Source organism: Trypanosoma cruzi, genomic scaffold, assembly GCF_000209065.1.
Source record: "Trypanosoma cruzi strain CL Brener 1047053516723 genomic scaffold, whole genome shotgun sequence".
Classification (NCBI taxonomy): Eukaryota; Euglenozoa; class Kinetoplastea; order Trypanosomatida; family Trypanosomatidae; genus Trypanosoma; species Trypanosoma cruzi.
Genome location: NW_001849576.1, coordinates 463,984 through 487,379, shown reverse-complemented (window position 1 = coordinate 487,379; position 23,396 = coordinate 463,984). Strand labels below are relative to the sequence as shown.

General features: G+C 54.6%; 3 protein-coding genes and 5 pseudogenes across 3 annotated transcripts, besides 7 other annotated features; 5 read left to right on the top strand and 3 right to left on the bottom strand.

Annotated features, from left to right (window-relative positions):
* Window positions 1–7,664: part of a sequence feature (areas not merged during assembly with more than two copies in the genome that could not be assigned to a particular haplotype) that runs on past the window's edge.
* On the top strand, window positions 2,761–3,354 carry Tc00.1047053508221.518 (mucin TcMUCII, putative; the record flags this gene model as incomplete). The annotated part of the gene is made up of 1 exon (XM_816903.1): window positions 2,761–3,354. The coding sequence occupies one exon, from the start codon at window positions 2,761–2,763 to the stop codon at window positions 3,352–3,354; it is 594 nt and encodes a 197-aa protein (XP_821996.1).
* Window positions 3,151–3,185: a microsatellite.
* Tc00.1047053508221.509 lies at window positions 3,914–5,059 on the top strand (annotated as a pseudogene).
* Window positions 4,383–4,544: a microsatellite.
* Window positions 5,402–5,437: a sequence feature (AT_rich).
* On the top strand, window positions 6,517–9,633 carry Tc00.1047053508221.502 (annotated as a pseudogene).
* Window positions 7,665–7,816: a sequence feature (areas merged during assembly that could not be assigned to a particular haplotype. This can correspond to areas where the two haplotypes were merged or to regions with more than two copies in the genome that were merged during assembly.).
* Window positions 7,817–23,396: part of a sequence feature (areas not merged during assembly with more than two copies in the genome that could not be assigned to a particular haplotype) that runs on past the window's edge.
* Window positions 11,210–11,722, top strand: Tc00.1047053508221.496 (annotated as a pseudogene).
* Window positions 14,330–15,088, top strand: Tc00.1047053508221.490 (mucin-associated surface protein (MASP), putative; the record flags this gene model as incomplete). Its single annotated transcript, XM_816917.1, has 1 exon — window positions 14,330–15,088. The coding sequence occupies one exon, from the start codon at window positions 14,330–14,332 to the stop codon at window positions 15,086–15,088; it is 759 nt and encodes a 252-aa protein (XP_822010.1).
* Window positions 14,643–14,742: a sequence feature (CT-rich).
* On the bottom strand, window positions 20,230–20,649 carry Tc00.1047053508221.480 (uncharacterized protein; the record flags this gene model as incomplete). The annotated part of the gene is made up of 1 exon (XM_816916.1): window positions 20,230–20,649. One exon carries the CDS (start codon window positions 20,647–20,649, stop codon window positions 20,230–20,232), a length of 420 nt encoding a protein of 139 aa, XP_822009.1.
* On the bottom strand, window positions 21,189–22,652 carry Tc00.1047053508221.460 (annotated as a pseudogene).
* Window positions 22,916–23,227, bottom strand: Tc00.1047053508221.451 (annotated as a pseudogene).

Genomic DNA, 23,396 nt, shown 5'->3' with positions numbered 1-23,396 from the left:
TAATTATTTTGTGTGATGGGGTTTGTATAAGATGAAAGGGAAAGTTTTTTTTGTTTTGGATAAATCTTGTGTGAATTGCCGCTGCTTGGGCTGCGGTGCAATCGTGAGTTTGAGCGGTCTTCTTCTTGTTGCTTCCGCCATGCACCTCCGCTGTACATTTTGTGCGTCCCTCCACATACTCTGCTTCCTTTTTTCTGCTTCTTTGCTTTGTGTTTCTGCAGGCACACACACAGGATGCACATTGCGGTGGATTTGAATGCTTCTTTTGCAGTGCATGCTGGCAGTTGCGTGTGGCGGCTGTTGTCTTCTTCCGTGGCCATGAGGAGAAGGGAGAAGGGAGAGGGAGTGCGCAGCCCGCGTCTCCGTTCCTGCGGGTGTGGAGCACCGCGTGTGGGCAACGGAGGGAAACAAGGGGAAGAAACACGTCACTCCTGACAGTGCGCGGCAGGCAACCGTTGGGGAAAAACACAGGAATGCTGATTATTCCAATAGGGCAAAGGCAGCAAAAATAAGTAAATGAAAGAAAATAAAAAAGCTTAAATTATTGACAAAACTCAGTGGGTAATGCTGGCAAGCTGCACAGTTATTGCTCCACGAAAAGCCGCAGTTCCACCCTCCCTCACACCTCAGCAGAGCGCTGCAGTGCCTCAGAGCCCCAGAAGCAGAAGCAACATCACCCGAGACACACACCCATGCACGGTGCTGTCACCAATTTCGGCCATGGCCAACAAATCCTTGAAATGCCCGTGCTCACAAGAACCGTTGCTCACAAGTGATGCTGCGTTGTGCTCCGATGGGATCTCTGGTTTCCCAGACGCTGTGCGCAAATAATCCTGTGCGGCGTCACCACCACCCGACACGTTATCACTCGTTCAACATTTGCTAGGGCTGTTCTGGGCCCAGGCGTGGCTGTTGCACCATCCAAGGGCATTAGATCGCTGTTGCTGAGTGAATCGGGATCGCTGCCCGTGCCCACGGCGGTGCGGGCATACGTGCCCTATTCATGGTCAACGTGTTGTTAGTCGCTGGCAAGCGTTTTGGCGGTGGACGGCTTGTCGTCTCTCGCTGAGCGTGCGTCTGGGTTTGTTGCGCTGCCACTTGATTCCCCGGACAGCCGCGCTCCCTGTGGGGCCTCACCGCGCAGCTGCCGGCAGCCTTGCTTGCTCCTGCCGAGCGGAGTGTCCTGCCACTGAGCATGGCCACAGACAATTCCCAGTTCCCCGCCTGGCAGCAGCGTCCCGATCGCCCACACGAATTCCTGCCGCCACAGACTCCCTCTCGGCGATGGAGTCACTCCGTCTTGGCTCGCTGGCGGCGCACGACGACGTCACCGAGGATATTTGTACCGTGCCGCATTCACTGGTGGATCGAGTTCGCACTGTTGGCTTCACATTTTCCCCATGACGCTGCGGAATCCACGCAACGTGACGGCGGACGCTGATGCCGTCATGGCACGATCCCTCCCGCAGGACTGCGTCAATGCCTGGCACGTGGGCCTCCTCACTGCAGTCAGGCGGCCGTACTGAAATAAATTCCAGGGGGAAAAGAAGGGCACACACCGCGTGACGGGCGCTTGACGGTGTGGCGGAAGTCTATTCCTGGTGTTGACCCGAAAATCGTGCCCCGAGTGGCGGCACTGCGCACAGGCGCGATGCGACTCCTGCCCGCTCTTCGACAGGCCCGCGCGCCCTGCGGATCACAAGGAACTCCCTGTGTCGGTGGTGCCGTCCCTTTCTTTACCGAGGAGACCGGCCCGCCTCTGCTTCCGCCGGAACCTCTTCCAGACGAGAACTCCGCAACTCCTTGTCGACCAGCGAGCGGCGGATTGACATTCTCCTGCCCAATCGGCTGCAGGGTGCGCCCGTTTGTCCGCAGCGTGAGGGCACATGCCCGACGTGTTCGGCCTGGCGTTCCGATAGTTTGACAGGCCTCACATGCGGATGCCGCAATGGTTTCATCGTTTTCTTAGCAGGTGCCTCACGCGCAGGTCGCCACAGAAAGTGCCAAGCACGCCAGTAGGCAAGGCACGCAGGAAGCACAAACGCGGACACTCGAGATGGACCAGGCTCTTCCGCCACCGCTTGATCACAGACGCCACGCGCTGCTGATTCCCGACGGACCACGGGAGACTCCGCTTCATCCACTTTGGAAATGTCCTGTCATTGAGAACATGGACTGCGACTGTTTGGGACTGCTCCAGCCTGCACGACGGCCTGTTTGCGACGGCATACTTGCCACTTTTGTACGGGGAACCCTTGCGCTATTTACTCATTCCGGCGCGAGAAAAACAATATAAAAAGTTGTTTTGTGATGAATATTGGCTGCACTTCCCGTGGGCCAACAATCCACGTGGTGTGCGGGGATCATTTCATTTTTTTAATTGTTACTTTGCTTTTGTGTTGCTGTGTGCGCTGCACCTCCTCTTGTGTGTGTGTGTACCCTCCGTGAGGGGTGCCGACACGACGGACCGCTCTCGCCGTGTGTGCATGCGGTGGAGCCTTGTGTGCCGCTCCTGTTTGCTTCTCCCTCCTCCATCTGTGTGTTGGTGTTGCGGCAGGGCTGTGTGTGTGTGTGCCTGCTGCCGTGGATTGGAGTGTGTGTCGTGCGTGGTGTGCGGCGTACGGTGCATGCCTGGCTGCTGCCCTCTCCTCTTGTGGTGTGCCCTCTGTGTGTGTCTGCCGCACCTCTCGTCTCCCCTTTTGCTCTCCATGTCCCTCACTGTGCAGATCAGCTCCACACCACTGAACGACCACACTCACGATGATGACGTGCCGTCTGCTGTGCGCCCTGTTGGTGCTGTCCCTGTGCTGCTGCCCATCCGTGTGCACCTCAGAGTCTCCGGGGGAGGATGATGATTCCAGGAAGACGACGAACGGGACAACACAGGCACCAACCACTAACAGGGCGGGTGGGGCTGATGAAAGCGTCAACAGTCATTCTACTTCTTCAGAATCAGGACTACAAGAGAAGGATCAGTCAGAAAGTAATTCCAATGAGGTACAGGAACAAGAAGATGGGCACTCCAATAAAGAAGAGGCAGATATTGATAAGCCCAATAGCGTTACGTTAAATGAACAAAATGTGAAACCAAATGCACCAACCACGACTACCACCACAAAGACACCAAGTACCACCACAACACAGGCAACCACGACGACAACCACAACGACCACAACGACGACGACCACTGCGCCAGAGGCACCAAGTACTACGACTACAGAGGTGCCAACCACGACGACCACCCGCGCACCGTCACCTCTTCGTGAAATCGACGGCAGCCTCAGCAGCTCTGCATGGGTGTGTGCCCCGCTGCTGCTTGCCGCATCCGCGCTGGCGTACACCACTCTGGGCTGAAGAGGTGTGTGCGGGCTGTGCGTGCCAGCACTCAACCGCGGGGATTTTTGCGCGTCCACTGTGGTCCGATGTAAATAAATAAGAGAAAATAATGATTGTGTGTTTTGCTTCATTTGCTTCCGCTGCCCTGCTGTGTGCTCCGTGTTGCTGCTCCCTGTATCCGTCAATTGGCACGCATCGCAGACACTCATATGCACGACGCGCCCACAATTGTTTGCGTGGACGCATCTCTGTGTGCTGGTGCATGTACACTGAAGCCATTTGGTGCAGCTTGTTTTTTGTTGTGTTTTTAATTTATTGCTGTTTGTTTACTACTGTTTCGTTTTTAATTGTTTCTTGTGTGTTTTTCTTGCTGGCCAATTATTGCGGGGCTTTTTTTTTTTCTGCCCTCGCACTGATTCCAACTGCCCCATGATGTCTGCAGTGCTGCCGGGCTGCTATCATTTGTCACTGCGCGGTGACTGTGCGGTGCTGCGTGACTTGTCTCTCTTTTTTGCCTTCACTCTGCGTTGACGGGGAGTTAGTTTGTGCTGAAGGCTACACGCAAGTGACAGGAGTGATGGCGATGATGACTGGCCGTGTGCTGCTGGTGTGTGCCCTCTGCGTGCTGTGGTGCGGCCTTTCGGGAATTGCGGCCGATGGAGCTGTTGACGTTACCAGAGAAAGCGATGAGAGTTTGGAGGGCCCACTGCGTGGATCTCGAGAAAATGAGGATGGACCACAGAAGCCACTAGGTTCAGTAATGCAGAGGTCCAACACCGCAAATCAGGCGTTGAATCCAGAAAATGGAGTCATGGTGGGCCAGCCAGAGGACCCTGCCAAAAAACAATTGAAAGATGAAGTCGAGCCGCAAAAAGAAAGTGAAGAAACGGATGAAGAAGGTTATGGCGTTGTTGTTGTTGATGATGATGATCTTGAGGAAGAAGAACGAGAAGAGGAAACAGTAGAGACAGCAGAGACAGAAATACCCAATGATCCAACAAAAGAGGAAGCATCATAACCACCACAATCAAAGCACGAAAAAAGGCCAGCAGCAGCACCAGCAAAAGGAATCCCAACAACACAATCACCAGCAACGGCAGTACTACCAACGACGCAAGGACAGCCGCCAACGGCAGCGCCATCACCAGAAGAGTCACCAGTCCCAGCAGCGTCGGCAGCAACAGTAACACCGGCAGCAACATCATCAGAACAAGGAAACACACCAGCAGCGGCGCGGAAAAAGGATGAAAAACAATCGGAAGACATTGACCCGGCACAAGAAAGCGAACAGCCCGATCCTCAAGATGTCGTGTTGGTGCAACATTCACAAGGTGTCCACGAGAGCAAGGAGTCAAACAACAATCCACGAAACCCAGCCAGCGCCTCCGCCGCTGCCAACCAGCGGGATGCAACATTTAACGGTCATGGTGAACCAGCACAAACAACATCTTCAACTAAAAGCGTTTTTGAGATTAACGACGCTAACAGTGGCACTGAAGAAGGGATATCAAGCGATGATCCAACTGCTGATGGTGCAGGGACAAACGACACAAAAAACAGTCAAAATAAGCATGGCAATACGAAGGAAACCCCAGTCGAAGCCACGGCCATGAAGGGTGCCGCGGCGACGACTGACGACAGCGACAGCAGCACCGCGGTCTCGCACACCACCTCCCCTCTTTTGCTTTTTGTTGCGGCTGCTGCTGCGGTGGTGGCCGCGTGAGAGTGAGTGTGAGAGAGCCGTGCACCGCCCGCACACACACTCGTCCTTCTCTCTCTGTGTGTGTCCCCTTGCATGGACTCTCGCCCTCACCTCACCCCACGAAGCACACAATAATGTGCCCATTGTATGTATGCATGCACACCCATGCAGGCCCGTTGGTGCTCTCTTTTGCACGACACGCACCGCTGCCGTCCTGCCTGGCTGCATGGGCGGAGCACCGTAACTGTTTCTGTTTTGTTTTTATTGCATTGAGTGGTCGACCTCTCTCTCTCTCTCCCTGTGTGTGTGTTTTGCTTTACGGGAGCAATGAGAGTGTGTGCGCTGGTCGTCCCACGCTTCGGCTTTTTTATTGTTTTTTTGTAAATTTAATTTTTTTATCCGTTCGCTTTAAAATTCTTGCTGTTCTTTTTTTGTTATTAATTTGTGCATTTTAAATCTTTTACTCCCCACCCCTTCTTTTTTTGCTTTCGGGGCAATCACTGTGGACGTTTTTTTCTTTTCTACTCTTCCCTCTTTTAATTGTTTCTTCCGCACTCTTCCTGTGAGGGGTGCCGTGTGTTTCCGCCCAACTGCTCCACTCGCACACCCACCGACACGCTCATGACGACGGCCCTGTGCGCCTCGCCTGCTGCACGCATGAGGAGGGGCCGCGACGAACGGCGCGCTGAGGGAGCCGTGACGTGTGGGCGTGCGACGAGGGCCTGTGGGGCGGAGCACACATTTCTTTCCCTCCTCTTGTTTTGCTTTTCTTTGCGGCCAGGGCGGGCAGACGCCCGCAGCGCCACACACACACAGCCAAACCCTGCCGCCGTGTTTTTAAGATTTTTTGTTTTTGCTTTTTTTCTTTGCTTTTTGTGGATGGTGTGTGCTGCCACCGTGCTTGGTTGTTAAGGTTGGGGACGTACCGCATGTATCGCTGCTATCCAGCTGTGCCTCTTGCTGTGCTGATGTGCCTCCCTGTGCTCCTTCTTTTTTTTGCTTCTCCAACAGATACCCACTCGCATATTAGTATTTGCACAGTGCTCTGTAAGAACGTTTTTGGTAACGAGGGACGTTGGCTGATGCTCCGTGCTGAAATGATGACGCTGCACGATGGCCTTCTCCGGCGATGACAGTCGCTGTGTTCTCGGCACACATCCACACACTCCTCCTTGTCTCTCTGTGAGAATGATTGCAGCAGTAGCGTGGTCTACGGCTGCGGCTGTTGGTGCTGCGGAGAACGAGGCGCCGAGGAACAAGAGGGCGAACCTGCTGGACGAGATTACGATGGCGGATGAATGCATTTTGACGGTCTTTTATCGACTTCTTCAGAAGTGTGGCGTACAGCTGCCTGACGGGATGCCTGCACTCGGCATCCTTCGAGGCGTTGCGTTCTTTCATTCAGTGTGATGTCACAATCATCATGGCAGCACCTTCCCTCAACGGCTCTGAGTGTGACAATACGAATGACGGCAAAGAGAGCGATGAGGATTATGGTGACGGCTTGCATCGAGGGGCGGATTATTTGCGTGTCTTGGCACACGATTCCCAGGAGGGTTTGAATGCCGTCCCCACAATTCCCGGCCTTGCGGAACCGTTGGCTTTCGCGCTGTAACCCGCCGTAATTAGTGTCCCATGCGTTGAGGCTGATCCATTTGCCGTGGAGTTCACGCAGCAGCTCTCGAGTGGTTGTGCTGCTGGTCCCGCGTTGGCCCTTTCGCATTTATCTCGGCGTTGCCTGGCGGTTGATTTGATGTGTGTTGTCTGGGCCGCCGCCTCCAGTTTTCTTTTGGTGCCCAATAAGAAACACTTTGCGTTGCGGCGGATATTTACTTGCGTGGCCGTCGACGCACGTGACGATGCCCAACGGGTGTGTCTTTTGTTTGGTAGACACGAGGGAGACTTCGGTGTGTGCCGACGCCTCCGCGAAACTCTTCGTTGACGGATCGAGGCGAAAATAAGGGAGGTCTGTCCGCTGCATCTCTTAAGGCAGCTGCGGGGCACTCCGGACGCACAGAGTGAATGGATGGATGCCGCGCAGCTGGGGAGACCAGTTGTCTTCTCCGCCCTCCGTTGCCCGGGGGAATCGATAATCCACAGCGTCATTGCCAGCTGCATTTTACTGCTGGGGATCGACTGTTCTGAAGTTGCCCGTCTAATGTGAATCGCAGCGTCAGTGCAGGAAGACGCTTTCACGCATTGCGAGTAGTTGCCCCAGGCTCGAGCTCATCAATATTAACAGCGGGAAGCAATGCATCTTGGTGGCCGGTGACGTTCAGGCGAGTGTGTTTCACTTCACCCGCCTCGTATTTGTGGGGGACACTGCGCATCGACCCTCCCCAACAGTCCCACCACCTTCACTTTCCCCCGCCGCTCGCTGCCCTCTGCTGACGGTACAGTTGTTTGGCTCCGCCAATAATGCGCTTGTGAAACGTCCTCCCCGCACGCTGCAGAATTATTGTTTTTGTTTTTGGCGGTGCAATAACTCCAGCGACACCGCAACTATGTGCAGCACAAACTAATCTCCGCAGTGGATCCTATTTTTCTGCACTGTCGCCGTTGTGGTCCTGTCATTGTGTACTTGGTGCAATTTTGTGGGGTTGGGCCAGTGCAGCCGTTGGATGTCGGGCTCGCTTTTGTTTTGGTTGCTTTGTGTCTCGGGGAGAACAAGTTTATGTTGTTTCACGATCAGGATAGTGGAGACACTGCCATGAGCAACTTTGCGGAGTTTTATGGACTGGTGGAGGAAGATGGCGGAGGCGAGGGAAGAACTGGTGACAGCAGTCGGCGTGTCTCTTCTCCCAGGGAGATGGAGACGCGTGGAGCAGAAACAACATCACTACTGCCAACGACAATTCGACGCTTTGTGCGGGTGATGGAGGGCACGACAGACACGCCTGTTGCCTGCATTCTTCGTGTGACCGACGGATCGCGGCTGGTGGATGGCCGCCTTTCAACAATCATGCCATAAGAACGGTGTACGCCAGGTGTATTCGAGACGACAGGCCTCGGGCCGATTGAAGACGTTGAGGGATGCGCTGCAGTGGCGTTTTTGCTTTCTCGAAGCGTTTTTATGTCAGTCCTTCTTGCCAGTTTGTTTTTGCCGTGGAGACGTTGATGGCATGTGGTGCGGGTGTGGCGTCGACAGAGTCATCCACGCTTTGTCTTAGAAACATGACTTTGAGTCGTGTCAGTCACGCCGTGTTTCCCTTTTTTTCGCTGGGAGTCTTGTGGGTGTGCTTGAGCCCTTTTTCTCCAATTTGTTTGCCGAAACGATCAAATGCTTCGCAGCTGCACATCGCCGGTTTTCCATGGCGGTGAATTGAGCAGGTGCCGGGGGAATTTCAGGCGGAGCAAACCGAAGTTTGCCTCACTTGCTGCTGACGCAGAGTCCGTTACTGAGGGAACACAATACGGAGGCGGACTGCCAGCGGAGCCTCGCGTGGTGGCGCGCATTTCTCTCATTGGCGGGGTGACACCCGAGACTTCCAATCAGCTGGACTCTGATATTCTGCTGCGCCTGATGGGACACTTTATCGCCATGGCAGAGCGGCCGTCTGACTCTCTTGATGACATCATGGCTTGGAGAGTGGGAGTTTCTCTCCCATTGTACCCAACAGAGCCGGCACTGGTGCGTTGCTGCTGTGTTGATGACGACGCTGTGACGGAGGGAATAGCGGTTGTGTATTCACGATGAAACCTACCGGAGACGTATTCATCGCGTGCGTTTTCCACCTCAGCACGCGGTGGGTGGCGGTCCTTTGAGGATTATTGTGGACGGGCTGTTTAACCGCGGCCTTTTATTGAATAGACTCTTTGTGGAAGATGGTGCAATCCGCATGCGGCCCAACGGATGCCCCCAGTACTCCTTGGAGGAGCGTAAGCGAATCCTGCAGGGATTGATGAGGGACGGCCTGCTTGTGACGGGGCATGAGGCAAGTAACCGTCGTTTGGCGCACTCAAACAGCATCCCCTATGATGCGCCTATCGGCTGTGACTTGCATGGACACATGCAGACCGTCCACATTCTCGTGGAGTCGCAGCACGCACGTTGGGGCTTTTTTGAGTCCCCTCAATACTGTGAGTCTTTTTTTGAATGTGCCATCGCCAGAGAGCGAGATAACCCCGGCCAAGTTGGTTGTACTTTTCCAGGGACAAGACAGTCGAATATTTGATTCTTGTGTGCGGTACGTTGCTCTACCCTGCCTTCTGCACTGTTGCCTCTTTGACGGCATTATTGACCCATCTTTTCCACCGAGAAAGAGAGGGTTGGCTCCGAATACCTTTTATCTGCGGACGCAACTCTGTAGTCGTACGTGCCATATCTTCCACGCGTATTTTCGAGGGTACGCGTCATTTATCTGGACGCCAACAACGCCATCGTATCATCCTATGCGACACCCTTGCACCGTTGTTGTTGTCGTCACGGTAATTTTTTTCCCCGACGGGAGTGAGACAAGTTTCGTTTTTCACCTGTACGATGTGCTGACTCCCACTGTGGGCGCTGAGAGCGTGCAGCGGAACGATGGCAAGCTTGCAGAAACTGTCTCGCGTAAAAATTGGAGGGCTGTTTGTTGTGCAAGCAGGGGGAGATGGTTGTGGTTCTCTCCTCCTTCTAGTTTTTGGTGACTGTTATGTCGTTATGTGTGTGTGTTTCCTGTGTGGATGCCCTTTTGCAGTGCGTGCAGTGTGCGAGTTGTGCCTGCCGCGGGAGGTCGCATCATTACCGCGCACACAACGGCGACGCTGCGACGATGTGTGTGTGTATTTTTGCTGCACCTCTTTCTATTTCCTTTTTGCCTTTCTGTTCTCCGCTCTGTGCGCTGATCTGCTCACCGACTACAGCCACGCAACTCTACTGCTGTTGCTGCTCGCACGTGGACGCGAAGAAAACGATGATGATTTTGTGGCGCGTGTGGAGACGGAGTTGTTGTGTGGAAGCAAAGATCCCAGTGTGCACTGGCGCCCAGTCGGCGAGAGCAGCTGGACTGCGTGTCGTACTGATAAGAAGCCAGACAGTCGAGATCTAACGGAAGAGGAGGCTTTCAATGCGATATTCTGCGATTTTGCGGCGAGGAGCTGCTCGGATTACGATGGCACGAATAATTCCGTAGGAACGGAGGAATATATGAATCCTGACCTCACGACGCCCAACACCACCGATGCGTACAGCGATGGGACAGCATCCATGGTCCTCGAGCACCCGACTCCGCCGCCAAGGAGCCGACAAACAGCAGTGCGTGCAGCAGCGCCACACAGAGCACATCTCCCTTAAAAAAAGAGGATCTAAGCGAGCAGAGGAATCTTGTTCGAAAGTGACATGTCTTTGCCGACGGTGAGCAGCGGCAAAATTATCTTCTTGTGGGTGAAGAAACCACTGCTGCTTCTGCTTTTGGGTCTATGTGGAGTTGTGGCAGACTTCTGAGCCACGGAGTGAGGATTTGCGACTTCTCACACAGAATATGTGCCGCGTTCCCCGCGGCTGTTTTTTTTATGTTCTTTTTAATGTTGTTTGTTTGGGATAATAATTATCCTTTGCTTATTTAATGGTCGGGTGCCGTACATTGTCATGAGTGACGTGTTTCTCCTCCTTGTTTTTTGTTTCCACACGCTGTACCGGCCTTTCTGCTGTGCGTCCCACGGACTGCACAAAAAAATGAGGATTGGAGGAACAGGCCGGATACCGTAATGAAATGTGAGGGATGTTGCGTGGCCTGGTGGAACAGTAATATTTTTTTCTCATGCAGGCAGTATTTATACAAAAACACCGACCTGCTGAGCTGCATGGACGGAGCACCGTAACTGTTTCTGTTTTGTTTTTATTGCATTGAGTGTGCGACCTCTCTCTCTCTCCCTCCTTGTGTGTGTGTTTTGCTTTACGGGAGCAATGAGAATGTGTGCGCTGGTCGTCCCACGCTTCGGCATTTTTTCTTTTTGTTTTTCTGTTTTGAATCTTTGCTTCTGTTGTGGTTGGGTGCACGCATTTTAATTTCATTGATTGGTTTTCTTCCTAAAGTGCGGATGGCTGAATTTTCCCTTTTGTATTCTCCTGTTCTTTGTTTCTCCAACGCAATCGGTCCTTGCTGCTTCAGCGAGCCACGAAATATTTGCCTAACACCCACATCAATGGCTTACTTGCTCTACACCCCACATTAGTTTGAGACGTTGGTGCTGCTGCATGTGATGATGTTTATGGTGTGATTGCCAGCGGGTGCTTTGCTGTCACTTTGACGTACCCTCGATTTGTTGAATATGTTATGCGTGCCGACAGCACAAATTGGATCCGCGTTTTTTGTGAGGGACGCACCCTTTTTGAGCGGTGAGTGCGCTGCAGCCATACACCGTCATTGGGAGGGATGGATGCCCATCCGCATCAACGTATCCACAAGGGACCTGGATGATACCGGGAAGCATTGGATCTCAGAGAAGTACTACGCAATGAATTCATTGAATGACAATTGCGAGTGTGAAAGTGACGTTGTATCCTCTGCGCACGGGATCATTCTCGAGAATGAAGTTATCCCTGCTGCTTTCAAACTGCATGCGGATCGTCTGCTCGTGCAGCCACTGGAGGTTCCTTTGATTGTGCCCCCATTTGCCACAGGCAGCGTTTGCATTCGGTTTACGGTGCGTGCTGGGCATTGTTCCACTGGCGTTGCCAATGCTGACATGGTGCTGTACGTGGCAGAGCGCTGTTGGTGGTGGTGCACTCGACGACTGCCGCGATGTCTGCGAGGGAGCCCCGCGACTGCGACGACATTGATGGCATGGAGCTGCAGGAGGGCGATGGGGACGGGAGGACGCTGGAGTCGCACTGGTCGCAGCGCCACGCGAGGGATGAGCGGATGGCACCGATTGTGGGTGCCGGCTGCTGCAGAGGAAGCGCTCCGCACCGAACATGAGTGAATATTGCTACATGCTCTGCGACGTGGGTGTCCCTGTCAAACGCTGCGCGTCGGACCGTTATTCCAGTGGTTGGTATTTGGGGAGTATCCATGAAATGTCAGCCTAACGCCCGATGAGCCGTTGCCCCATCACTGATCCCGCACTGGATGTGAGGGATGTTGAGGCTGTTACCTTGGAGGGGAGAATATTTGTCCGCAATGTCTGGTGATAAACCCTCTTCGTGGTGACTGGACACGCTTTCCAACAACACGACGGATGCGAGGGACCCAGAGGAAAAATACATCTCGGTGCTGTCATGCATGCGGCATTGCGGTGCCTCAGCATGTAAGTGCATCCGGAAGTGACTGAAAAGGGTAACGTCCGTTGGTCCCATGCACGGCCGAGGCGACGATTGCGTGGACCGCTCCGCCCTACGACGAGGGAAACGCTATTTTCCGTGACCACGCGCAGGTGTGCACGATATCCGCCACCAGCGGCAGGCTGCTTCCAGTGGTTCCGTGGGACGGCGATGTGAGAGGGTGTGTGGAGCAGGACGGTTTCACTGGTATCTACCGAACAAGACTTCCCAGGGGCATCCGTCCCCGATCCAGAGAGCATTAGGACCGGCCGTGGCACACCACCGAAGGATGTTGTCACGGCTGCTCCCCAGAAGCATACGTCGCCATAGAAGGAAGTCGCCTCAGGTGCCACGACGGCAACGGAGTGCTCTTGCCCAGCGACACCGCGGGTGCGCCGCGGGAGGCGGAGAGGGAAAGCGATCTTCCGGACACCGACGATGTGGCCGCCGATGGTGTGACGTCTGTTGTGGGACAATCATTAGGAGGTAAGGCCGTCAGCGACAAGGCCGGTGGCGGTGCCACAGCCACGGGACCCAGGAGCCCTGATGCCGCTGATGACGCGCAGGGCGCCGTGGACCCTCCGCCGAAGGAGGATGCAGCGGTGGTGCGCGGGGGTTGGGAGGCAGACATGAAGGACGCCCCGCCTCCGATCCACGGCAATAACGCTGCGGCTGCTGCTTGTCCCTTTCCGCTTCTTCTGCTTGCCGCTGCCGCCGCGGTGCCAACACTCAGCAGTGGATGCAAGAGAGAAAGGCCTATATCAACTGGCATGTTCCTATCAGTACATACATACACTCTGCTTGTCTGTATACTTTGTACCAGGGACATGCTGTATGCACTCTCCCTCTTTTGTCGGTCGCTGATGTGGCGGCACCACGCGTGTATTATGGGTTGGGATAAGAAATTGTTTGACTTTTTCTGGAGAATGCTTTGGGTGTGCGTGTGCGTGTACGAGGGATCTGTGTAGTTTTGATTTCCCCATTTTTATTTACCTGCTTTGGCATTGTGTAATGGTACTTCCCTTCTCCATTATGTGTGTTCTGAAGTGTTGCTAGGGCACCGGGAGTGGATGCCTGTGGACGCAACCGTGGATTATGCGCTACATTGGTGGGAGGGGAGACTGACATAACTGGCGGGATTCAGTAAGGCGCATTTTTGCCCACGGACCCTGCAGCCGCAGCAGCCTGAGTGGCGCTTTGCATATGGACGTGTGGATTGTTTCTCTCTTGTGAGGCCTTTTTTACTGCGTGTCATTTCCGTTCGGGTACCGTGCCCGTGGCAGCAGCGGCGGCATCAAAAGGGCTGTGTGCGTGGAGAGTCCTTGATTGAGTGCCTGCCTTACTTCTCTGTTCTGTCGATCGAATGTACCGTGTGCCGGCCAAACGGTTGACATGACGTTCTTCTGACGGCGGGGTCCACGTGACATGATGTTGCGTCGCGTGCTTTGTTGCGGGTGTGTGATTTCAGCAACGGTTTTTGGGCGGTTGACTGTTGGGTCGTTGAGGGCGGCGTGGCGACGGGTGTGGATGGACCCGATTGTGTGCCGTGGCTGTTTGTGCGGGGGAGCCGTGGGAAGGAGGAGGCAGCGGAGCGATGGATTCCCGAGGAGTGTGGCAGCGTGCAGCCATGAAGATTGGCGACGGGGAACTCACTGCCGCTGTGAGTTGCCGTGTGTGGTGTTTGTTTCTGTTATTATTATTTGATTGTTGGATGTGGCCTATGTGAGGAAAGACTTTTTTTTCCTTTTTTTTCACGCCGTTTTGGGATTCTTTTCTGCGCCGTGATCTCTGTGTTCCTGCCGTACTGTTGCGCCCTCTTTCCCTTCCATATTGGGGGCAGCTGCGGGTGGGTTTTACATGCCGTGGAGTTGTGTGCCGTGCTGTCCGGTGTTTCATTGTTGCCTGTTCTTCCTGCGTGCACGCGTCCCCCATGCTCATGACAACAACCCTCATGCAAACGCTACTCCTCCTTTTCCATGCTGCTGATGCGTGTGTGTTCTTCTCATCCTCCTCTCTTTGTCCCTCCCTAGACTGTGTGTGCAGCCGTGATGACGATGACTGGCCGTGTGCTGCTGGTGTGTGCCCTCTGCGTGCTGTGGTGCGGTGCCTGCGGTGGTGGACGAGCTGAAACACCTTCTTCAGATACTCCGACCTCTTCGGGTAATGCGTCCGGTAAAGAGAAACCTCAAGAAGAAGAGGCCGTCGTTGGCGCTGGAGGAGGTGGCCAAAGCGGTGAGCATGCAGCGTCACAAGCAGCAGCACCAACGGGGTCAGGATTACCGGCAGCGCCAGCAGAAGCGGCACCACAATCCGGAGGAGTAGTATCAGTAACGGCAAGTACAACGACGTACAACAAGGTTAAAAAAGAAGAAGAAGAGGAAAAAGATGATGACGAAGAAAACGAAGATGAAGAACACGAAGAGGAAGAGGATGATAAGAAGGAAAAGAAGGAGACAAAGAAAGTGGAATCTGTCACCGCCACCACAGAGGGGACCTCAGCAGGCGGTCAAGAGCAGCCAAGTTCATCTTCTGGTGCGGAGGGAGCATCGAATATAACAAATCCCAACAGCACACAAACAACTGGAGACGATGATCCAGCAGCTGATGGTGCAGGGACACGAGAAGAAAAACAAAATGAAAATAAAGATGCCAATCCGAAAGAAACACCAGTGACGGCCGCAGCCATGAAAACTGCAACGGCGACGACTGGCGACAGTGACGGCAACACCGCGGCCTCCCACACCACCTCCCCTCTTTTGCTTCTTCTGGTTGCTTGTGCGGCTGCGGCTGCGGTGGTGGCCGCGTGAGAGTGAGGGAGAGAGAGCCGTGCACCGCCCGCACACACACTCGTCCTTCTCTCTCCGTGTGTGTGTCCCCTTGCATGGACTCTCGCCCTCACCTCACCCCACGAAGCACACACATAATGTGCCCATTATATATATGCATGCACACCCATGCAGGCCCGTTGGTGCTCTCTTTTGCACGACACGCACCGCTGCCGTCCTGCCTGGCTGCATGGGCGGAGCACCGTAACTGTTTCTGTTTTGTTTCCATTGCATTGAGTGTGCGACCTCTCTCTCTCCCCCTGTGTGTGTGTTTTGCTTTACGGGAGTAATGGGAGTGTGTGCGCTGGTCGTCCCACGCTTCGGCTTTTTGTTTTGTTTTCCTTTTTGATTTTGTGGTTGAGTGCACCCATTCCGCGGCTGCGTGTGTGTGTGTGTGTGTGATGATATGAGTAATTTGCGTGTGTGCTATCTGCCTCTCTCTGCCGTTGCTTTCTTTGGACGTTCTTTTACCGCGTAGGCGCTTTGCATGTATAGGCGCTGCCAAACACACAATTATACCCACGCCATTTTCCACAGGATTTTGACTGCGACGGTCTCTTTGTAGGAGGCATGACGGGAGCCTGCGATTTGTTTTTTTGGCCGTGCTGCGAGCGTGATTTTCTTGGCGTGCTCTCATGGATGGTTTGGCATTGACGTTGTCTGGGAGGAGTGCGGATTGATTTGCAGCCAACGGCTGCACGTGCCGATGTGTCTCTACCGATGTTCATACGCCGACGGAGGATTGTTTGGCTGTGTGGGGTGATGTGCGCCTGCGGCGGTTGAGGAGCGGGTGCTTTGGTGGAGACAGCAGTAAAAGGACTCGCGGTAGCGCGCGGGTGCTGCGAAGGACGGCGTGTCCTTTTGCACCCCGCTATTTGTTCTGCCGGATGTGTGCGTTGCTTGGTGTTGGCACACACGATGCAGAAGCACCTCTCGTGGCTTCTGCTTTTGATGGCAGTTGCTTTGCTTCCGGCGCAGTCTATTTTCTTTATACAGTGTGCCTGTGCGCGCGTGTTGTTGTTGTTGTTGGGAGTGCCTGCGGCGGGGATGATGATGCCGCTCACTGTGGATGGGTCGCGGTGCTTACCGTTTCACCCCTTTTATTCGGTATGTTTTTCTTCATTTTTTCGCTCTATTACTCATGAAGAAGGAAAACAAGCGCTAATCGCTACTGTGAAATTCGAAGGCACTGAAAGGACCAACAGCACACACCGCCCACACACACATATTTATATGCTCTCACGTGTTGCTGCAGTGAAGGCACCCCGCACACACAACCGTCGCCGCGTGACCGGATCCAGCGGAAGGAGGAGGGAAGGAGGAGAGAGTGAGCCGCAGAGGCCCAACTTGTCCCGGCGTGTGTTTACCTCCACGTTGCTGCTCCTCGTCGTGATGATGTGCTGCAGTACTGGAGTTGCGCGTGCAAAGAAGGTGGGTGATCCAAAGCCTATGGTTATTTTTGTATGGTGAGAAACGAAGGCGTCTTCTGGCGCATTTGGGAGGCAACGGCTCTGGAGAAAATGGTGTCAAATTCTTTATTGGCCGTTCTCTTGTTGAAATACTATGGCCTAATTGTGGGCATTGCCAATGCTAATTAGGGAGTCCCTTCTAGTGCCAGTGTTGGCATTTGGTCAAAGTACTTGAGTTTTACAGGGGAGGCGTGGACGAAAGGAATCGCAGCGGAGAGCGTGACGAACTGGAGGACGGACATTGCCGTGGAACGAAGAGAAGAGGCGGTTCACATGCCTCAATTGAACGGTCGCAAGGCGTTGACGAAAGAAGGCAAGATTTTTCTGCCCTTGGAGCGCCTTCCTGCGAAAAATGCCGGTGCGATGTTGGAAACTCCACACAGGTGGGAGCTTGTGCCTGTTTTGGGTGACGTTGTAGGTCTCCAACGATGGGGGAAGGCGCATCACGTGGGGTGCTGGGAGCCTTTCCAAGGCTGTTGTTGACGGTCAGCTGCGAGGGAAGTCATGGAATGGGTACTGTGGTATTAGCGGCAGGGGCGTGGTGGCGAATGGCACCGCGATTGTGTTTCCCCTCGTGGCTGTGAAGGGGGACAACACAAAAGTCTGCACCGTCTTCCATTCGAAGGGCTGTGGCAGGAATTGGGGGTTCCCTGCAGAGGGTTTTGCTGACGGGATTGCGCTGATCCCAATATCTTTGAGTGGGAGGGAAAACTCCTCATGGCCGCCACGCATGGAGGCCATGACGGGAAAGTGCATGATTCCGGTGAAATGGGGGAGAAACGGATGGGCAGGAGGAAGCGATCCACTCACAAGTCAGGGAAGTAAATGGTACGGCACTCAGCAGCAGCCTCGGAAATTTGTCGCGGGGGAATAACAGTGATGCGTGCACCATGCGTGGGAGCGGACTGCTGCTGCTGCTGCTTCTGTTGGGACTGTGGGGGTTTGCGGCTCTGTGAGGAGTGACCGGCTGCCGCGTGGGACACTTGCGACCTCCCGAGCACAGAATTACTTCCTCTGGAAAGAATATTTTTGATACTTCTACTTTTTTGTGTGCGTTTTAAATTTATTTTATTGTTTGCTACCTTTTTGTTTCAAAATTCTTTTTTATGTGTTTGTTTTTACTTTTTATTTTTCTTTTATCTCTCACTCCCATCCCTTTTTTGCTTTGGGGGCAGTCACGGTAGAATTTCTTTTTTCTTTTCTACACTTCCCTCTTTAATTGTTTCTTCTGCACTCTTCCTGTGAGGGGTGCCGTGTGTTTCCGCCCAACTGCTCCACTCGCACACCCACCGACACGCTCATGACGACGGCCCTGTGCGCCTCGCCTGCTGCACGCATGAGGAGGGGCCGCGACGAACGGCACGCTGAGGGAGCCGTGACGTGTGGGCGTGCGACGAGGGCGTGTGGGGCGGAGCACACATTTCTTCCCTCTTGTTTGTTTTCTTTGCGGCCAGGGCGGGCAGACACCCGCAGCGCCACACACACAGCCACACCCTGCCGCCGTGTTTTTAAGATTTTTTGCTTTTATGTTTTTATGGATGGTGTGTGCTGCCACCGTGCGTGATTGTTGAGGTTGGGGTCTTACCGCATGTATCGCTGTCATCCGGCTGTGCCTATTGCCGTGCTGATGTTCCTCCCTGTGCTCCTCCTCCTTTTTTCTGCTTTTCCAGCACACACACATAAGTATTTGCACAGTGCTCTGCAGTAATGTTTCGGCGTAGGTAGGGACGTTGGCATGCGTCCCGTGCTGAAATGATGACGCGGCTGCACGATGCCCGCCATGCGTGAAGGTGTTGCCTGCTCTTGGGGCATTCTTCTCTTGTTGTTTTTGCTCTGCCGGGTGCGGGCGTTGCTCGGTGTGTGCTGACGCGTGACGGACGGTGCCACGATGGCCTCCTCTGACGATGACAGTCGCTGTGCTCTCGGCACACATCCACACTCTTCCTTGTCTCTCTGTGGGAGTGAGTGCAGCAGGGCATTGCTGCGACCGTGATGGGGACCACGAAGGCATCACCCCTCGAGAAGGTGCCACGCTCCGCTGGTTGTGGAGCGGCGAGGCGGTTTGCCTGCAGCCCGACTGACAGAACCGCACAGTCGTTTTGATTGCGGTCATTTCCGTCGGCATCACCCGCTGCGGTGGTATCCGCAGGAGCCGCAGCCCCGATGAGGATGGCCTTGTAGTTGTCTGGCAGCTGAGAACTTCAGGCCCTTCGCCCCTCAGGATTGCCCCTGCAGCTTGACTGGCGCTGCACCATTCATCGCTTAGGCCCGCAGCGGTTATTTGCTACCTGAATTCAGACCATGAGCTGCGGGACGGTCGCTCACCATCCACGACGGCAGGAGATGACCTCGCCGTCGTCCCAAGCAACATGGAATCTCAGTTATCCGACGACCCGGCACAGACAACGTGGATCAGCGGCCGCAGCGTCTCGTTTCCCGACGTGACTGCGCAACGCGCACTGCGTGTCTCCCACTGGACGTCCACTAGTTTACATGGACTCGGACCACCATCTGCCATCCCACACTGCAGGGACGGAGGACGGCATCCCGTGACAGGCAGGCATGCTGCCACGACGGAAACATGACGCCATTGTCCTGCGTGAAGCTGACTGTGATGCTTCCATCTCGGCGTGTGCAACGTCTCTGGCCGCTGTAATCACATGGTTGGAGATGCACCGAGGCACCGTACGAGTGGCAGCCGTGACATTCCCATAGGAATCACGACGGACGGAGTGGAGCAGGCCGAGTGTGTTGCAGCGGCAGCCTGCCACGAGCTGAAGTGCACCGCAAACGGGAGGACCGCAATCATGCACTCCGCGGTGGCTTCTCCATGCTGCCAGAGGTCCGTGCGAAACAGCTTGGTGCCCTCTTGATCCCAGGCCTGTGATGCCTCGAGGCATGGCGGCGCCACGTCCCTGCCCTCTGGGATTGGCTGCGCTGCGGTGCTGTTGGGACCGCGTCTGTGCTCTGCCTCCGCCGCAGACTCTTCCCGACGCGAGCACCGCCACTCCTTGCCGAGCAGCAAGCGGCTGATGGACGTCCTCCTGCCCACTCCTCGGCAGATCGGCACGCGGCCTGCGGATCACAAGCAACCCTCTGTGTCGGTGGTGCCGTCCCTTCCTCACACTGAAGAGGCAGGACCGCCCCGACCTCCTCCGGAACCTCCACCTGGCGTGTCCACGGCACCTCCTCGTAGAACGACGAGCAGCAGATCAACGTCGTCCTGCCCAAGCTGCAGCAGCGTCTTCTCGTCCGTCCACAATATGAAGGCACACGCCCGACGCACTAACCCCGGCACTCCAATCGTTGCAGAAGGCCTCACATGTGGATTCTGCGACAGCTCCACGGTCTCCCCAACAAGTGCCTCACGCGCAGGTCACCACCAAAAATGTCAAGCGTATCAACGAGCAAAAGACGAACAACGCACCTCTGCAGGCTCCAATGACAGCCGTAGCCCTTCAGCCACTCCTCTGCTGCAACCACCACCAGCCGCTGAGCCGCGACAATCCACGGGAGGCCCTGCTGCACACGCTGTGGGAATGCCCCCGTCCTCGACAACTGAGCATCCGACTATTTGGGAACACACCCTCTCGCACGACAGTGCCGTTCAAGAGGGAAAAACTGGCCAAATCGCTACGGACAGCCCGCAGGCCATTAACGGACAGTGGCTGCAAAGTATAACGAAACAAATGCTTCCCTTTTCTCAGCATAGAAAAACGTCACCTTCACACTCGGAATTGCCACCAATGAATTCATTGCGCAATACCGCTCTGGGCTGCAATACTTCCTGGTGCCATCCAGGTCCCTTGTCGACACATCGATGCGGGTGGGCGCCCATCCATTCCTCCCAATGACGGTGCATGTCTGCGACGCACCCTCAGATCCAAAAGGCACGCCCCTCACCACAGCCGGGATTGACTTCGCCCTGTCCGCACGCATCGCTTTGTCAGAGGGGCAGGAGCACGTCAGGCTGGCAGCAAAGCACCCGCCAGCACAACACATCACAAACATCATCACAACCAGAAGCGCCAGCAGCCCTGCAGACCGTGAAGTGACGTGGATCAACTGACACATGCTGTAAGTAACAGAAAATACTTAATGGCTTGACAAGAATAAGAAACACCGACAATATCTCAGAGAAAAGAAAACAAAGAATACAAAATAAAAAGTCATACGTTCGCAGTCAAAGCAAACTGCCAATAATAGATAAAAAAGTAATGGGTGCACTCAACCACAAAATCAAAAAGGAAAACAAAACAAAAAGCCGAAGCGTGGGACGACCAGCGCACACACACTCTCATTACTCCCGTAAAGCAAAACACACACACAGAGGGAGAGAGAGAGAGGTCGCCCACTCAATGCAATAAAAACAAAACAGAAACAGTTACGGTGCTCCGCCCATGCAGCCAGGCAGGACGGCAGCGGTGCGTGTCGTGCAAAAGAGAGCACCAACGGGCCTGCATGGGTATGCATGCATATATACAATGGGCACATTATTGTGTGTGCCTCGTGGGGTGAGGTGAGGGCGAGAGTCCATGCAAGGGGACACACACACAGAGAGAGAGAAGGACGAGTGTGTGTGCGGGCGGTGCATGGCTCTCTCTCCCTCACTCTCACGCGGCCACCACCGCAGCAGCAGCCGCACACGCAACAACAAGGAGAAGCAAAAGAGGGGAGGCGGTGTGGGAGACCGCGGTGCTGCCGTCACTGTCGCCAGACTTAGTTGTAGCACTTTTTTGGGTGGTGATCGTTTTCACTGTTTCTGCTGCTGTATCACTGGCTGTAGGAGCATCGTTGGTATTTCCGGCATAGGGGTCATTGTGCGGTCCTTTGGCTTCACGCCGTTGTTCATTGTCATCCTCCTCTTCCGTCTTATCCTGAGCAACACCACTGTCGCTTGTGGAGATGGATGATTCTGATGTTGCCGCTAGGCCATCGGTATATGTATCCGTCTTCATCGCATCCTTTGTGACTGTGCCTTCGCTGCTTTGCTCAAGCACGACATCCGGTGAAGGCGTTTTCGGTGCCGCGGAAACCGTTTCGGTTCGTAACGATGACGCTTTGTGCTTTTCTCCTTTTGAATTATGTGAAGCTGTTGTTGCTGGTAGGATTCTTTTCTCCTCTTCTGGATCTTACGCTGCTCGTGATGGTTCCGGTGATGATGCTTGGGGCCCTGGTGAGAGAGCTGCAGGTGCATCTACTCCCGGTGGTAATGATACTGCCGGTATTTGTTTTCCTGGCGACGGTGGTGGTGGTTTTGTTTCTGTTACTGTTGTTTCTCGATGCTGCTGTTGGCTTTCGGTAGACAACACGTTGGGAGGGCCGTTCGTCCCCACGCCACTCTGCCCCGCTTCGCTTCCACGTGCTTCCTCAGTCGTAGCTCGAGATTCTGTTTCTTGTTGTATACGAGAGGACTCTGAACCATCATCGGGGGTTGAATCCTTTTCTGTCTCCCCGTTGTGCCCTACAAGGATTTTTCCTGACTCTACACTTACTGCTGGAGATCCCAATTTCGGATTAGAGGGCGGACCTTCTTTGTTCTGTAAACCACCAACTCCAGGGGAAATGGAAGATGGAGAAATAACAACAACAGTAGAAGGCGGCTCCACAAAGGAAAGTACACTTCCGCTAGAATTGCCGCTTTGTCCAGAACCGCCACCAACAGAACTGTCGACATTAGGAATATGAAGCGAGGGGGTTCCATCACCAGAATGAACACCAACAGCAGGTTGACTCACGCCATGTGATGTTGGGGCTTCTGGAGCTTTCGGTGTATTTGGCGCTGGTGATAGTGGTGGTGCCGGAATTGGAAGCAAACCACCATCAATTGTACCAGAAACTTGTCCGTCAGTCGAGGCTCCAACGGCAGAAACGGGAAAGACATGCCGCAAAGGCAGCGTAACAGCAGTTTTGTTACATCTTGGCATATACAATCTTCTCGTACCCAACACTCCTGACGCCATGCAGCCACCCACTGCGCTGTTGTCAACGTCCCTCGCATAAACACCGCCGGCACCGCACCACAGCACGCAGAGGGCACACACCAGCAGCACACGGCCGGTCATCATCATCGCCATCACTCCTGTCACTTGCGTGTAGCCTTCAGAACAAAATAACGCCCCGTCAACGCAGAGTGAAAGCAAAAAGGAAAAACAAGTCACACAACCACGCACCGTCCCATCCAGCAATGAGAGTCACGCACAACAACAACAATTGGGTGGGCGCGGTTCACCAACAATCAAAACAAAAGAGGAGCGCTCCTCGCCGTGCACCGTTCCTCACACTCCCACGGTCACTGTTGCTGTTATTCCCTCTCCTCAGGCCCTCACAGGCACGCCGCGCTCACTTCAACACGCCCCTCCAGCACAGGCCTCGGGATCGTCGGGCCCTCTCACCACACGCAGCCGTCATGCGCTCCCGCTGCGCCGCAACGTCCGCCACCTCCTCCCAGTCAAGCAGCTCCGTGTCCTCCACGTCCCTCACAATCGCCGGCACGCCCCGGCCGCGCAACACACACAGCACCACAACGTCGTGCCGCCTCTCCTCTGCAATCATGAGCGCAACGCCCAACGCGTACTGGCGCACGTGCTCCATGCGCCGCAACCACACGGCCGATCAGGTTGGCCGTCACGCACAGCATCTTGTTGTCCTTCTGCTTGGAGCAGACCCTCACATCCTCTCAATCCACGTCCTGCTGCTGCAAGAGGCTGCCGAGTGGTGCCACTTGTGGAAGAAGCAAATGTGCGGAAACAACGGACACGCTCACTCCCTCACGCATCTCCACTCCGTCCGCTTTCCCACACACAAGGGCGGAGTCATGT